The sequence below is a fragment of the Kryptolebias marmoratus genome, linkage group LG20 (genome assembly GCF_001649575.2).
Source record: "Kryptolebias marmoratus isolate JLee-2015 linkage group LG20, ASM164957v2, whole genome shotgun sequence".
Classification (NCBI taxonomy): Eukaryota; Metazoa; Chordata; class Actinopteri; order Cyprinodontiformes; family Rivulidae; genus Kryptolebias; species Kryptolebias marmoratus.
The window spans coordinates 13,984,439-14,000,257 of record NC_051449.1 but is presented as its reverse complement, the minus strand read 5'-3'; the positions used below and the strand labels follow the sequence as shown (position 1 = coordinate 14,000,257).

At 41.8% G+C, this 15,819-nt stretch overlaps 2 protein-coding genes across 3 annotated transcripts in view; both read right to left on the bottom strand.

The window, feature by feature from the left end:
* Positions 1-8,605: 8,605 nt before the first annotated feature.
* LOC108239487 (relaxin-3 receptor 1) lies at positions 8,606-11,214 on the bottom strand. Its single transcript, XM_017422207.3, has 3 exons — positions 9,940-11,214; positions 9,382-9,825; positions 8,606-9,303 (listed from the first exon to the last, which is right to left on the bottom strand). The coding sequence occupies exons 1-3, from the start codon at positions 10,138-10,140 to the stop codon at positions 8,695-8,697; spliced, it is 1,254 nt and encodes a 417-aa protein (XP_017277696.1). The 5' UTR covers positions 10,141-11,214; the 3' UTR covers positions 8,606-8,694.
* A 3,039-nt stretch (positions 11,215-14,253) lies between these two features.
* Positions 14,254-15,819, bottom strand: part of LOC108239471 (cyclic AMP-responsive element-binding protein 3-like protein 3-A) — a 16,828-nt gene continuing 15,262 nt past the window's right edge. The window contains exons 8-10 of one of the 2 annotated variants that reach the window (XM_017422189.3): positions 15,552-15,636; positions 15,129-15,222; positions 14,254-15,041 (exon numbers count right to left, since the gene is read on the bottom strand). In XM_017422189.3, the coding sequence (XP_017277678.1) occupies positions 14,833-15,041; positions 15,129-15,222; positions 15,552-15,636 (388 nt within the window). In that variant the 3' untranslated portion in view covers positions 14,254-14,832. Of the gene's footprint in view, positions 15,223-15,551; positions 15,637-15,819 lie in introns of both variants that reach the window. The other variant, XM_017422185.3, reaches the window with a different exon arrangement.

Below are 15,819 nucleotides of genomic sequence, written 5' to 3'. Positions count from 1 at the left end.
CATTCGGTCGTTCAGGACAGATTCAACTCCAGGATGTCGGTGGGTTTCCTCACATGACCTCTGGGCGCTTTAAGTCCTCTGGGGGGTTTTTCTGCATCACTCAGTGTGAGCTGCTCTCGGAGTGATTCTTGGTCAAACACTCCTGGCCGCGGATAAGTAGATTAGGCAGATTAGCGATAAATTCATAGCCTTTATCAGCCCAATGAGCATCATTTTTGCTCTGTTTCAAATAATCTCTAAGGATGTCATCAGGACTCCTGTGGAGGGATTTATCTGTTTTTTTTCTTTTCCTCTGACAGGCATATTTTCTAAACCTCTAAATTTTAATTTGTGTCCGGTTGAGTAGTTCAGTAGAAAACCTTTCTGAAAAACTCTGCTGATGATGCAGTCTGGAGACGAGATGAAGAGGCATCAGCATCAAATCTGTGAAGCATCAGTGAGCTATAAAAATAAACCGTGCAGTCTTCTAATAAGTTTTTTTGGTCAGAAAATCTGCCTCAGAGGCCTGCAGAGAAAGAGCTGCGGGGACAAGAGGGACCACGAGAAGCCAGGCAGCAAGAGCCTGTCTGGAGCTGAAAGTTTATCAAAAGCTGATTCTTTTTGTTTGTTTCTAAACCAGAATCAAGGTCTTGCGTTGGAAAATCAAAGTGCTCTGTCTGGAGGAAAGCAAGCGCGGCTCATTAAACATTTAACGCGAGCCCTGCTGAAGCAGTGCAGGGTGGTGGCTCGTGCTTTCTGGAAGAAGTTTCACGATCATTACGTCGAAGCTTTTAAGGTAAGTGAGGACGACAAACAGAAAGGTGCCGCTGAGGTCATAACTCCAAGATACAGACTGTCAAAAGACACTAAACGTGGCTGCCACAACAAGACATAGGAGCAAAGAGAGGCTGGGTCTCTGCCTGTTTACAGACGATCCCCATTCAGCATTTATAACCTTGAGCAAATCTCCGAGCAGGAAGGCTGAGGTTATAATTGCTGTCAAAGGTTCAGAGCTGTGGACAAGATAAACATGAGGAGAAAAAAACACCAACAAAAGAATCAGCCTTGGAAAAAACTTATTTGAGAAACCTAAATACAGTTTGTTCCTCTCACTGAAAATTAATGTCTAGCTTCACAAAGACATCAAAAATGACCTGTTTTATCAGTAAAAGCTCTGAATAGTTTCCCTGTAAGTCCAAGCTAATTCTAACCAAAAAAACAAAACTGGGACATTGTGTAAAATTTTAAAAAGAACCTAAACAGAACACAATAATTTGCTAAACTAAACCCATATTTACTCACACTGGAACCCAGTAAACATCTCAAATGTTTAAACTAAGAAATTGTACCAGTTTTAGGGGAAAAAAAATAAGGTCACGTCTCAAAATGTCCTAACGGCTGGTTTTATTAGCTTCACGGGGCTCGGAGAATGTCCTGATGCACGCTCAAAAATGCCGGTCGATAAACCTAACAAGGTGGAGTCGGGTCCTCTGGATGGCTTCTTGTTTGCTGAAACTTTTTGTCTTTTTATCCACAACAACATTTCTTCAGTCTGAGGAGCTGCAGGCGAACTCGGCCTTATAAGCAGCAGCTTCACATCGTGAACCAACCAGCTGCTGGTGGCGCCTGAAACTCGTTGTTCTCATGCAAACAGAGCACCGTCAGCCTAACGACCGATCCCTGATGGACTCTTGTTCACAGAGGAACTGTCATCCAGACTGTTGCATTCAGTTTTCATTTACATTTTACACAACTTATTCCAAACTGGGGTTGCAATTCAAATGTAAGCAGAGAGGAGCACTTCGTCTTTTCTTGATTTCAGTCGAGTGGAATTAAACATCATCCTGTGATTCTTTCCGATGGGTCCAATAAACCAGAAGGCTCCAAGTCTGAGCTCAAAAGAAATTAATTACATCTCTTCCCAATGAATGCAGCTGCAGATTCGGAGTTTCATTATGGGCTAACATCCCGCTGAATGAGACGGGTCAAAAGGTTCAGACACTTAACATGTGCTACAGGAGAAAGTGGAGCTTCTTCGTGTTTCAGTACTCTGACATCTGAGCTCCAGCAAAGGAAAGAGTTGAGTATCACAAAAACAAAGCCAATCTGTAAATATCATTTCATCAGACGTCAGTCTAAAACAAGCTGCTGCCGACGCTTCAAGATGATTTATTTCCAAGCTGGCTCTTTGTTTCCGACTGAAATTACAAGTCGCAGCCGTCAATTAGGACCAGATGGGTTTTTTTGGGCTTTTTTTTTTATCTCCATTTGGAGCTTGATTCAATCAAAGATGCCATTTCAGACACTTCTCAGAAGATGACAACGCCTCGGTACTCCTTTAAGAAATCTGGTGTCATTTACAACACGACTGTCGCAGAGCAGATCCACGGTTCCTGAAGACCAGCCTCATCTGGGAAGTTGTTTACGACTTCTTTCTACGTCTGCTTTAACAGTATTTCAAGTGCAGCACTTGTTTAAAGTTGTCTTTAAGTGACACAGACAAACAACAGGGAAGGGATGATATGAGGAACTGGTTTTATAAAACAGAACTAGAGAAGCAGTGAGTCTGGAGATAACAACAGTTTCACCATCTGAGGACGTCTCACCTCATGAGGACTGGACCACGAAGAAACGTTTTGGTTTTCCCACAAAAGGGAAAGGCTTTGTTTCTGCCACGACAAAATTAAATTTGTAAGATTTATGGGAACAATAAAGCAGAGAGGCACTTCTGTCACTTCACATTTAACAGGTCTCCCATTTTACTCTCATCTGTTTTGGTTTTTAATGCTCATCCGCCGCCTGCTCAGGGTTTTCTCCTACTACCCTTTGTTTCCTTCCACGCTCCAACAACCTGCATGTTAGTTTCCCGGTATATTTCATGTTCGCCACAAATGAGCGTCGAACCTGTGTGCTTGTTGGTCTTGTGCGTTAGTAAGAGCTGGAATAAGCTCCAGCCCCCCAACAAAAGGGAACGGAAAATTAACGGTTTTGAAAACAGCTAATTATCTTGAGGACTTTCTTTGTGCAGAATTTTGTCACTGCTGTTGAATTGCAAAGCGTTCCTGGAAATATATTTTTTTAAAAAACATCTAGTTAAAGGATTTTGAACTTCAATCAAAAAAAAATAATTACTTTTAGTATTTTTTTCACTTTTTGACAAAGAGAACAGAACATTATAGTAAATGTAGTTTTCTAAAAGCTGCCAAAGCATCCCAGGAATTTCATAAAAAGCTCCTAATGATGAAGTCATTGATGTGATGGTGAAAAATCTAAAAAAAGACATGAAAACCAAGGAGCTGGTCGGTGAATCTTTAACAAACTTTGGAGCTAAAATAAGCCGTTGAGATTCAGAATTTACAGAGAAGCTTCCTGGAGGATTTCTAATATTTATTTGTGATTATTATAAAGAGTGTGAGCCATGAACTTACAAAAACTAATGACAGATTATCAGAAAACAGACGTCCTTCCTCGAATATAAAAAACCATCAAAGTTTAGAATCCTGCAGTGAAAACACACAACATGGATGTGGTAAGTTTCCTTTTTTTTTGTTCCATTTTTTCCATCATTTTGAGTTGTCTGGTAGCAGTTTGTGTCTCCTGATTGTTGTTCTCTGATTCTTTTCCACACGTTTGTGCCTCTCTGTTGTCATTTTGGTGCTTTGTGACTCACTGAGGTCCTTTTGTGTCAGGTTTTTCCTTCCGTACACTTTCTTGTGCAGTTTATAAGATATTTGATGGCCTCTGCCTGTGAGTGTGTGTGTGTGTGTGTGTGTTGGTGGTGGTTGTTCTGAGTTTTTGCAGTCTGAGTAATCCATGAACTATCAGTCACCTCAAACTGAGGTGACTTTTTTGATTATTCCTTCTTGAAGTTTTCCAACAACGCCTGAACGATGTGGCTGAGAGATCAGCTGGAAGGTTCTGCTGCAGCTCAGGATTTATGACTTTGGTGGAAACATTGATAAACATAAACATAAACAACAATATTAATTAAAGTTAGCTTTAGTTCGGTTTACGCTTGTCACCCCTGGGGTTCTGAAGCTGTTTAAAGATCCTTCATTTCACATGAAAGAAAACAACATACTTTAGGTGTAAGGGGATTTGATTACATATTTACATAGAAACAAATCACAAAATGAGTTATAGATTAATAATTCTGGGAACAAAGAGGGTGATTAGTTTAATGGATTATGAAATTTATGTTCAGATACCAAAATATGAAGTAGTTACTCTGTTTAGACCATTAAAATGGGATGAGAGAAAATGGACGCTAACTACAGGGTTAAAGAAAACCAAAATCAAAGAAGTACTGTCATGCTAATGAGTCTGTTTATCAACCCCAGAATAATCACAAAATTATGTTACTAAAGACACAACCAACAGACTTATGGCAAGAAAAAGAAAAAGGAGTGGTCTAAGAATGGGGAAGCTGTTTGTCAGTCATCTGTGGCTCGTCTTGCGTCGACCCTGCGAGGATGGGTGACGAACGCTGACAGTAGCTCGATGTGGACCTCCTTGGTTACCGCGGCTGCACGGGACAGATCAGGTTGCTCTCCTGTGTCCTTGACTAACCTGTCCAAATGTCCACTGGACTAGCAGACTGTCCGTAGCTGGCTCAGATCCTTGGATGGAGAAGAGCATCCATGTGTCTCAGAGCTCAAAGGTCAGTTCAGTGAAGCTGGGCTGACTGTTTGCTGTAGCTCAGACTTGTGCAGGAAGGTTGGTAGCTGCGGTCGCTGCAACTTTCAAGAAGTAAGAAGAGAACTCAAATCATGGTTAGATTTTGGGCACAGGGCAGAGAAGGGTTTTTCATGAACTAAAGAGGAATTTTGACCCAAGCAAGGCACTTGTCCCTCTACAGAGGACTGTAGTGTTTTAAAAGATGTAAAGTAATCAATAAATAGTTGCTGAAAGCTTTAAATGGACTTATTTCTAATTCTTTGAAAATGCATATGTCTTGTTGCACATTACCTTATGATGGCGTCCCACTCTCCCTCCGTTTCTTTAACTTTTCTGTGCGTCTGCAGACAAGTGCTTCTTGGCTGATTTGGCTGCAGCTTCTTGATTTCGCCCCGACTTTCAGCGAGCATGGAGTACGTGAACTTTCTACAAATAACTTTGCTTATGGAAAATGCATCCATTTATGGACCCCGTTCCAGCTCCGTAAGGCTGGAGTCGATGCACAGATGTCTCAGTACACGAAGCCCATCTCTGCACATAAAAATAGCTACTCTGACGTTATTAAAAATAGATGTTTTTTTCCCTTCGGTGCTTGCGTTGCAGCGGTTTTCTAATTCATACTAAATGTGTCTGACTTTGACCCATTCTGCCGTTCGCGCTTATCACAGTTAACTGTGTCCTTGTGATTAATAAACACCTTGAGCTTGTAATTGTTTTAAACCTTGATCTATAGTAGCTCAATGAAACCACTCAATAGGATTTCTTCAAGTGCTTTTCAGCTCTTAGTGTGAAATTGCTTCTTGTGGTTGACAATTAATTACTGAGTACACATGATATTGCCCTTGTCTCAGTCAGATGTTTCTAGTTTGGAAAGAACCAGCTCTGAAAGAGAAATGTCCACCTTTTGTCTGCTCATTTGGGGAGTTCTATATAACATTTTAAAAGAAGAAAAAAGTCACAGATGTCACCTTTTTTTGATGACAGAGTATAGCGCTGGGCAGTAATTGGTCCAGATTTTCACTTTTAGCCTGAAATCTCATTTTTGATCTATTAGTAAAGATGCAGGTTTCCTTGGAGACCCTGCTGGCTTCCTAGCAACGTCAGATAAAAAAGTCAGACGTGGTGAAAAAAAAAAAAGTGTGATCCTGCCTCTTGGCCCAGCACACAGTGGAGGAACTGTGGCGGGAGCGTGGGGCGCCATTTGCACGACAGCGTCGCCGCTCGTCTGCGGGTCACCGAAGAAGGTTATCCGTGTTCAAATTTTAAAGGTCGCAAAAGGGCAAACCGTTGAGCGGCTTTTGTGCATCTGACTCGTCTACCTCGTCGGCGTGATGTGCAGGGAAAGATTAACATCCCCGAGACGTCAGTAAACTCTTTTGTCCTTTTATTTAATGTCACAGGACATACATGTATTCACAAAACCACAATGAAGCAGACTCTGAGATGACTGACATTTTTACACTTGTGTCAAACACAGAATGGCAAACATCCAAGAGTTGTTTCACTGCACAAGACTGTGCATCTGTTAGACATAAAAAAATACAATTATCCTAACGAGATTACACGCAAAGGACTTTATAGGTCAAACTAATCAAACATCACTTTATGTTGTTTTTTTTTTTTTCACAAATTAGGTTGTTGCGTAACTCAAAGCCAGCTGATTATGTTGGGAATGATCATTTCATGATCATTTGTAATTCACTTACAAGTGGCTTACAGAATGTTCTGAGATCTTTAAAACAAAAATAAATAAATAAAAAAACAACACATGACTGCTCAGGTTTGTCTCCAACAACCAGGTCCACTGGAGTGTAACTGTGGGGTGAAATAAACAGGAGCAGATGTCAAAAAGCTGCCCTAAATACACGTTTTGAGCAGTCTGACTGCTCTGGAGCCTTTTTCTAGGATGACCTCAAGCCTTTGATTATTAGATAAACACTGCTTGTATATTTGCATGCAGACTATGAAGTCCTGTCCCATGACATTATGCCAAAAGATCTATGTAAAAAAAGAGCATTTTTTTATGACAGTAAGGGTTTCTGTGGAGTAGTTATGAGTATTCAATAGCTTAGCTGCATCAGACAACTGTTAGAGGGATCTGAGTTTCAGGGAGAAGTTTTTATGATGGAGTCAAGCTAACAGCTACTCAGAGTAAATCCTATTCAAGAGTGAATTTCTGCCATTTAAAACTCCAGATGCTTCTTGGAGGTTAGGTACTCCTCAACCAAACATCGTCTGTGTTGCTGCACGTGATCATGTGCACAGAAGCTGCTCGATGATATCCTGTTGCAAATCAGGCACGAGCAACAACCCCAAACAGTAAAAATGAGCGATTACAAATACAACATGCATTTTTTTTTCCAGGAAAGATATTTGTTTGATCCCAGTAACACACAAGTAATTCTGTTTCCTTTAGGAGACAAAACAACTCCTGGTGGACTCAGCTATATCTTGCTGCTCTGTGTTATCAGTATATTAACTCTATCACTGCTCGCTTAAAGACAACAACAATCAAATCATGCTAAGTACTGGCTTGTAGAACACCTAATATAGTGTTCGCTTAAATGCCTAAGATTAGAATTGAAGTTGTTCTATATGATAGAAATTCACTTTTAAAGTGGTCTCTGCTCTGAGAAGCTGTTAGTGCGACTTTTCCAATAATAAATATTCCTTGTTTCTACAAACTGAGATCGCCCTGACTGCAGGTAAGATACTGACTGCTTTTAAGTACTCTGAACACCCCATTTAAAAAAAAAACAAGTGAACAAGAAAAAAAAAAACAATCCCTTTAACTCAGAGTTTGTTTGCACCATGTCTGATGATTAGGCATAACGTGACAAAACAGTTTGTCTTTGGTTTTCTCCAAAATATAGCAAAGAAATACAAACCCCAGGCTTTGAAATGGTTACCTTAAAAGGTAACTAAAATTGGTGATTTACTGCTCCCAAACTCAGTCATAGCCCTTTGGCTCCTTTGTGCTTAAGCCACCATGTGGAGGGTTTTTGGACCAAATTGTCCTTGTGATTAAAGAATAATCACTTTTTATTTTATCTATTTAGTTTTAGTGGCTGCCACAGTCATGAAAATGTAGTAAACCATGACATACCATACAAGTATTTATAAGGAACTACTTGTTTTCTAATAATTTGCTGCCAAAAAAAGTTATATTATAAGCATTAGTTTTATAATACACATACATCTTTTTAACTAAAAAAATATGTGCTCCACATGGCAGATGACTTGTTACACAGAAACATCTGTGAAGTCTTCTGTAGAAACTGATGGATAATCCTAACACCGATCTGGGATGATTTCTTTGAACCACAGGGCTACCTTACATGCAGCCATTTATAAATGATGAGTTTGACTTCCAACTCAGAAAGTCGGAGGAACTTCAGCTCTGACGTCAGAATCCAACATGGCAGCTTTGCATATTCACCATGAGGACAGCAGCAGTGAAACCTCTGTCAGAGGTGTTTGTTGCCATCTGTCATTAGTTATGGCTTTCGATAGTTAGCCTGATCATTGGGAACAACGAGGATCAGATCCTGATGGTTTTCTGACTTGCAGCTGGAAAAATGATCATCTCGGATGTGAAGTCAGTCCCAGCTCCAGGTTGCAATTTTCAAGGCGAATGAAACGCAGAATTAGTTGCTGCACATTTCTTCTGTTCACTTTAACTTGGTTTCTCTCACCTGTCTCCACAGAATAAAGGTTGAATCACAAGAAAAGATAAAAAAATATGGTATCAATATTGTTTGAACACTTATATTAATGATGCCAGTTCACGCAAATAATTTAGATCCTGTTTTGATGGCTCAAACTTCAAATGTACATATTAGATTATTATTCAGTAACTGAATAACAATGAGCTGGAAACAGAGCAAACAGTTCGCCTGGTCCGGCCCAAAAGTAACAACATGTACCTTGTGAACCACTAAACTTTATCAATAAATACTCTATGTTTAGTAGCTTTTTATATATTTACTATACAAAAAGAAAGCTAATAGTAGTCTTTCCAAAATCGTCCAGAATGGATCACATATTGACATCCTTGTGTATCATAACGGAGCTGGGTGGTGCCTCCTCCACTCGTCTTCCTCTCAGAGCCAGAGAGAGAACGTTATGGACAGCTCGGGAAACTCTCAGAAGAAGCTCCTTCAGTCCAGCTCGGTACTCTCGGCGGATCAGGCAGTACAGCACCGGGTTGAGGCAGCTGTTCGCGTGAGCGAGACACACAGTCAGGGGAAAGGCGTAGGCCTGAGCGTTGTAGAAGGCTTTGCTGAAGGGCACCAAGTCGAACTTGATCAGCACCCCCCACAGGGTGAGGGCCTGGTTCGGCAGCCAGCAGATGAAAAAGGACAGGACGACGATGGTGACCGAGCGGGTGACTTTGGAGCGGCAGCGGTGGCGTCCTCTCTCATACTCTGACCTGTCGGCGCCGCTGCCTACAGAGCTGCCGATGATACGCCGGCTCAGGATGAACCTCAGCAGGAGGAGGTAGCATACGGAGATGATGATAAGGGGGACCACAAATCCCAGTAGAACCTTCTGCATTTGGTAGAGCCCCAACAAGACTTGGGGATCCCAGTGACCCGAGTCGGAGTCAGAAAACCGAACTAAACACAGCTCGTCGTCCGCAGACACCTGTGGACACAGAATCAGAGCATGAGCACCAAAGAAGAAACTAGTCGGGACTAAAGGTCAAGTCTTAGTTCAACAGACCTGAACTGTGGTGGAGTAGAATGCGTGCGGCAGCGTGGCCACCAGAGACACCACCCAAATGGCTGAGCTGGCCCACTTGGCCCGAGCCGAGGCGGCCCTGGGGCTGCCCATTTTCAGGGAGGTAACTAAGGAGTGGTAACGGGTCATGCTCATGGCGGTAAGAAAGAAAACGCTGGCGTACATGTTCATAGTGGTGACCGAGCTCACGATCTTACACATGACCCGGCCGAAAGGCCAGCGGAAGTCCAGCCATGTGTCCACGGCCCAGAAGGGCAGGGTGAGGACGAACTGCAGGTCCGTGATGGTCAGGCTCATCACGAAGCAATCGATGGCGGAGTAGTGGTGGCCCCGGCGGCGGGAGTGGAGCAGGAAGAGGGCCAGGAGGTTACCCACAAGCCCCAGGACACACACCACCAGGTAGATCAGAGCGATGAGAACACGCACCTGTCAGACACATGTCAGCACAGCATTAGGCTTTCTGTCACCTTGAACCTGAAAGGAAGAATCAACCAAGCTGAACATCTATACAGTCTGAATTTGCACATGAGGTGAACTTACAGGCAGGTTGGCGCTGTCTCCATGCAGATCCATGGATGACTCCTTGGAGAGGATGTGAAGCCAGCAGTTGAGTGAGAGGTTAAAAGCTGGCAGGTTGGAGCCTGCTCCCGTCGGGCTGACCAGCTCGGAGATCTCCTCCTCCTCACCTCCGCACGCACTTAACCCGGTTGGAGGTCCGGAGAAGCTGCTGTTGCTCTGCATGACTGATCAGAAGAGGAGAGAGAGAGAGAGAAAAAAAACAAGTTCCCAGTTGGTTTCTTCTTCCTTTTAGGCTAACTTCCAGACTGAGGGCGCACAGGTGTGGAGGGAAAAAATCTCCATCCTCCTCATCCTCATCCTCCTGAGTCTGGCGCTGAAAAGCTGAGAGAAGCTCCTTTCTGCTCCCATGTTCTTTTCAGACAGGAAGCTGCTGGCTGCTAAACAAGCCAGCCGGTTCGCGTGATTCGGACATGATGCAGCTCACTCCTCATCCCGAGAATCTGAGCGCTCACGGGGTTTGGAGGCTTTTATAGTCGGGCTCCTTCTCCGCCGCTTGAAGGCGCACTGTGGGAGCGCGCGGTTCATCCACGGCGTTCCCATCATCGTTACGCGGCAGGAAGACAAAATCCACTTAATATTTCAAGCCGAATCTTACAGAGAGAGAGAGACTGCTTTATATTATTACGTCAAAAAATAAACACACGCTTTCCAAGGTCATTTGGGCAGACCATTGTGCGTAAAAAAAAAAAACATGCGTCAAGTTGGTATTGTATTATTTCCTCTTTTATGTAAGTAGCTAATGAAAGTAAACACTAATGAGTGGATTTATTTCTCTTCCTAAAGCTTTCCTGGTGAAAATGGTCCGCATCAGAGGACTGATGGGTGCAGACCTGAGGCAGCAGGACAAAAGAGGTGTTGTGTTGCTTGTCACCTGTAGCCCATTTCTTTTTAGGTCACCTGTTGGTTTTCACACAGTTTAGTTGCTGTGATCTACAGAGTGTCAATCAAGACAAAAAACAACAACAAAAAAGAAAAATAAAAGAAAGAAAAAGAGAGTCTGAGTCATCCCCCACCCCTCCCCCCAAGCAGCCTCATCAAGGTGAATTCAGTTTATCTGCATGTGAGAATTTATCCAACATCTTTATGTCACATACCTCATTCTTTCTTCTAAAAACACACAAGCAGTTCCCCGCATTTGCATAAAATTTGCCACAAAAGTGTTTTCTCTTGCTGCTAGCCTTATCTCCCTTTGAAGCAAGTCATTGAGATTCTGCCGGAGCTGTTCAAGGTGCTTAAAGATGTCAACCCTCATTTTCATCACACTTTACAGGCAATTAAAAAGCAGGGATGGGGCGTAGAATGTTAAACAGATCGCCTCTTCGTCCTCGTTACGTTGCAGGTTTTTGTCAAACGCGTGAAAAATAAAGTCAAAGAGCTTTTTAGTGTTGTGTTTGTGAAACAGGGCACTTTGAGTGGAATCACTTCTGACATAGTGAAATGTTGCCTTTGTCAGCCTCAAAGACTCTTTTAGACACAGGTTCCCTTTGTTTCCAGCTGACAAAGGACATTTAGTGTCCCTGCTTGGATAAAAAAAGTACCAAAGAACAAACAGAGTGAACAGCTGCACAGAATATAAGAGCAGTGAAGTGCTATTAGTCCCTTTGTGCCCTTATGTGGAGTCAGGCATATTCTAATCAATAAAGCTCATCATACGGGCATATTTTTACCGAAACGCCTTAAAATACAGTCAGTTTGCCATGGTAAATAAAATACAAGATTATTTCATTACCTTAATACAGTCGTAGAAAGAGTTTATATCAGGATGAGCAACACATATGGTGTATAATGAGGGCATGCTGTGACACACCAAAGAAAAAACTGAAAACATTATTTTTTTTTTAAACTGTTAAACACAGAAGTCTACCTCCTGATTCATAAAACTAATGTTTGAGCTGTTCCCTGAAGGTAAAGGTTCCCCGAAGGTTACATATTTTTGCGTCTTTGAGAAATGTGCCGGCAACCAGATCCTCCTAAATTTCCCCAGTTTTTACCCCTTACAGAACACACAAGGAACGTCTGCAAAAAGATCAACAATTCACCAAATGTTCTTCTGGGAACATTTGAAAAAAAAAAAAACCCAACAACATTCTTTTATCTTTAGTGAAAGTTCCCTTAAGGTTTCTCGAGAGTCACTGTTTGTCAGCAGGTTTTTGCAGAACTTCACATATATTATCTTTGCAAGTTTAAAATGTCACAATAACTTTTTTTATTTATTTAAAAAAGCAGCTTTATTAAATCAAATGCCTGATGGCCCTGAAGCAGAGTTATCTGCAGGCTTTACTTGTCTTTGTATTATTCTTTTATCTTTTATTCTGCCGTTATTTGTTTAATTGCTGCTAAAACCTCCAGATGAACTAACTTTTGTAAAGTTATTGATACGAATAGTATTTTCTTTGTGTGATCTTTTTCTGTCCTGAGGTGGCAGCACTTCTGTTCAAACCCAACATGATTACATTCTGATTGAATTTCAGACTCACTCTCACCACACACTGTTTAAAACTGTTTGATCAATAATTCATTTCAGAATCCAAGCCACAGTAGATACCATAGCCTACTTGCGTTTTCTCACTTGCTGAATTTGTTCTTTTTTATTTTTATTTTTTTACTGTTAAAGGGATAGCTCAGTTTTCATTCATTCATGAGCTGTCAGTATCTTACCTGCAGCAGCCTATAAGAACAAGGTCTGCAGCCAAGGGGGATTATGAGGTCCATTTCAGAGTGACCCCCTATACTCCCAACATGTATTTTCAGTAAAAGGTGGTATCTTATGGAGTGGGCGACCCCCACTGTAAGGGATAGCACCAGCCTCTGAGCTTCAGAGGGAAAATTAAAGCTGCGGCTCAGAGCTCACCAGTCTTATGATCACGTTTTATATTGGCAATAAAGTTACTTTGATTATGTTCAAAATGTACAATACGCTTATGGACTTCAATATTTTCATCATATGTGGGGACATATGTCTTTTAATCATTTACAACAGCTTTATGGACATCAGTTTCTTATTCCTGTAACACCTCTCCTGGCATATTCACATTGCAGGTATTAATGTTCAATTTCAGTTTTTTTAGTTTGTGTGGTTCTTTGCATTACAATTAAGATGCAACCGCCACCAGACTCCAGTGGGAACAGCCCCTGAAGGGACCAGCATGTGCAGAAGAAGACGTGACGTCACAGGCAGCACGCTGTGTTTAAAGAAGGAAATAAGGATGCTACGCGTGTCAGCATGTGTGTGGGTGTGTGTGTGGATTCTGAAGTTGTTTAGCAATCAGAGCTGACTAAGTTATTACCTGCCATGCTTGTTTCATCCAGTGTTTATTTACATTTGATCTAGCAACTTCCTGTCTACTCCAGCTGCATTTGCAATTGTAGAGTGAGGAGTTTCAAGCTTTAAACTGCATTCTTTGGTATCAATAATATCAATATTTGGATCAATCTGCATCCCCCTTCTTCAATGATGTAAAAGTTAAATGAAATGTGGCATGGCAGTTCAAACTGAGGTCTCTTTGAAAAACATTGAATATGATTGATTTAGTACCATATATGAAAGTAGGTTGGATTGGATTAGAAAAATCAGATTAGTCATGTTCAGACTGTCCAAATATATATATATCAGATATGGGTCTCACATGGGCAAAAAATTAAAACTTGAACTCCTTTTGCCTGCAGTGTGAATGTAGCCTTATTCATCTTTTATATGAACGGTGGTTGGTTCACTTCTGCCATCCTGGGTTTTACCTGCTCTGTAATGTTTTGTGACATCTGTCTGAGCTGCGTTTCATTGTATTATGTCTACATCTACAAGTGTGTGCACTTTTATGTGGATTCTCCTCACTTTGCGTGGTGCCTTATGTATATATATTTATTTATCCTAACCTGCCGAGGGACTAACAGATGAAAAGTAGCCTTAGGCTGCAATCTGGCATGTTTACAAATACTGTGTGTGTTTGTTCATTAATATGCTCTGTACCTGTTTTAAGTAAATCAATCTGAAATCAGAAAAATTTCACCATATCTTTAAGTTCACTCTTGCAGTTTTCATCTTGATCAACTGAGCTCAGGAAGGGCTGCTACATTGAAGACAGCCATTAGTTTTAAAATACTGCAAACTTAAATGTGAATACTACATGTCCACATAAATGTTATTAAACTACATGTTGAACTGCAGCTCAGTTCCTCCTAAGATTATAGCACAACTGTTTGTTTTATGGATTCAGTCGAGGAAACATCATAATTAGCTCTTTTACAAGCCAACATTTTTTTTAATTGCTTGTGAGTCAGAGTTTGAACATTTTATATAAAACATTGAAAATGTTCTCAAGGCATCCCAATGTCATTTACTGAAAATGCACATTCTTTTTTCCTTTTTACGGAAACAGCCTTCACCTTCACAGAAAGTAAAGCTCATTGAGATTTTTCTTAAAGTCAGAAATCAGTGAGCAACCTTTGTTCATGAAGCAGTTTATTTGAAAGGACCAAATATGTGTTTTTGTCCAGATATTGTCTCACATTTTTCACTCCTTCTCACCGTTTTACCTGGTCATATTTAATCATACACATTTAAAGTAAATAAAAATAAAGCAGTCAACATACATTTCTGTTCATTTACAAATCGTACATGTTTAAATAGTGCCTTATGCATGATCCACAATGTCCTTGAGGATTTTTATTTTTAACTTTTGTAGCAAAATGACAAATTACTGAAAACCTGTGAGGCTGAGCTCCTTACTAACTGTATAAGAGAGTAAATTTATGGTCAGAGACATGTGCACTGGAGTGCCTCCAAGTCTCAACAGTAAAAAGCAAATAAAGTGCCTGTTCGGACGATGCATTTGCAAACAAGTCGACACTCCTGTGCTACATGTTTCTACTCCAGTGGGACTGGTAACCTTCGTGTCTGTGATCCTGGCAGTGAAAGGTGGGGAGGTGTGTCCATGCCCAAAGCCTCTCCTTCAGGCTCCGCAGGCCTCCAAAGCCCCAGGAGGCGGAAGGGAGCGGGAGATGGGGAGGTGGAGGGGGAGGGACATCTCCCGCTTCATCCATCGGCTGCAGGGAGCGAGACGACGCTGATGGGCAGAGACGTGGTGCAGGTGAGTGAGTGTGCGGCGCCTGCTGGTGTGCTCGCATGACAGAAGGCGTGTGTGTCGACGGACCTGTGGTGCCTGCGTATTCTGCATGGCTGCGCTGGCTGTAAGGGTCCGGCTGGAGGTGGGAGGAAATGAGCAGGGAGAAGGAGAAGAGCAAAACCTGGACACAAACACAGACAAAAGGGACAAAAACGAAGCCACGCAGGGAAAACACAAATGACGAGGAAATGAATGAACACACAGAGACAAAATGAAAGAGACTTATCAGGCATGACCTACTTAACACCTTGCACAAAAGATGAGAACAGGTGCTATTATTCAAATAGTCTTCTTTCAAATCCTAAAGGTTGGCACAGTAGGAACTCAAGCAGTGTTTTATTGATGCCACTCTAATGTTTCATACATTTTTACTGTATCTGACTTTGTCTCTAGCATGTCTAAACAATGCCTCAGTGGTGCAAATGGAAGCGCTGTGGTGTTGTGTCTCACCAGGATGCAGGTTCCTCTGTTTGTTGTTTTGCTGGAGCTATTAGGCAAGAGAGCCTGTAGCTGGTTTAGCTGCTCCAGCAGAGCACTGCAATACAAAGAAAAGGCGGAGAGATGAAAGACATTGTGTGAAAGTTTCACAAAAAGGGGCCCGCGGATGAAATACAGGCGTCGTTCTTTCAGCGTCTGTGATCTTCGGCAACTGAAGCAAAGAGAAGGAAAACAGCAGTGAAAGAGAGTGTGTATTGAGCTCCTTCACCCCCCCCCCCCC

What these genes read in the sequence shown, in the direction of transcription:
- LOC108239487 (XM_017422207.3), bottom strand. Translation starts at nt 10,140, where the DNA reads ATGCAGAGCAACAGCAGCTTCTCCGGACCTCCAACCGGGTTAAGTGCG. An exon ending in GAGACAGCGCCAACCTGCCT is followed by an intron (nt 9,826 to 9,939) that starts GTAAGTTCACCT and finishes TGTGTCTGACAG; the next exon opens with GTGCGTGTTCTCATCGCTCT. An exon ending in TCTACTCCACCACAGTTCAG is followed by an intron (nt 9,304 to 9,381) that starts GTCTGTTGAACT and finishes CTGTGTCCACAG; the next exon opens with GTGTCTGCGGACGACGAGCT.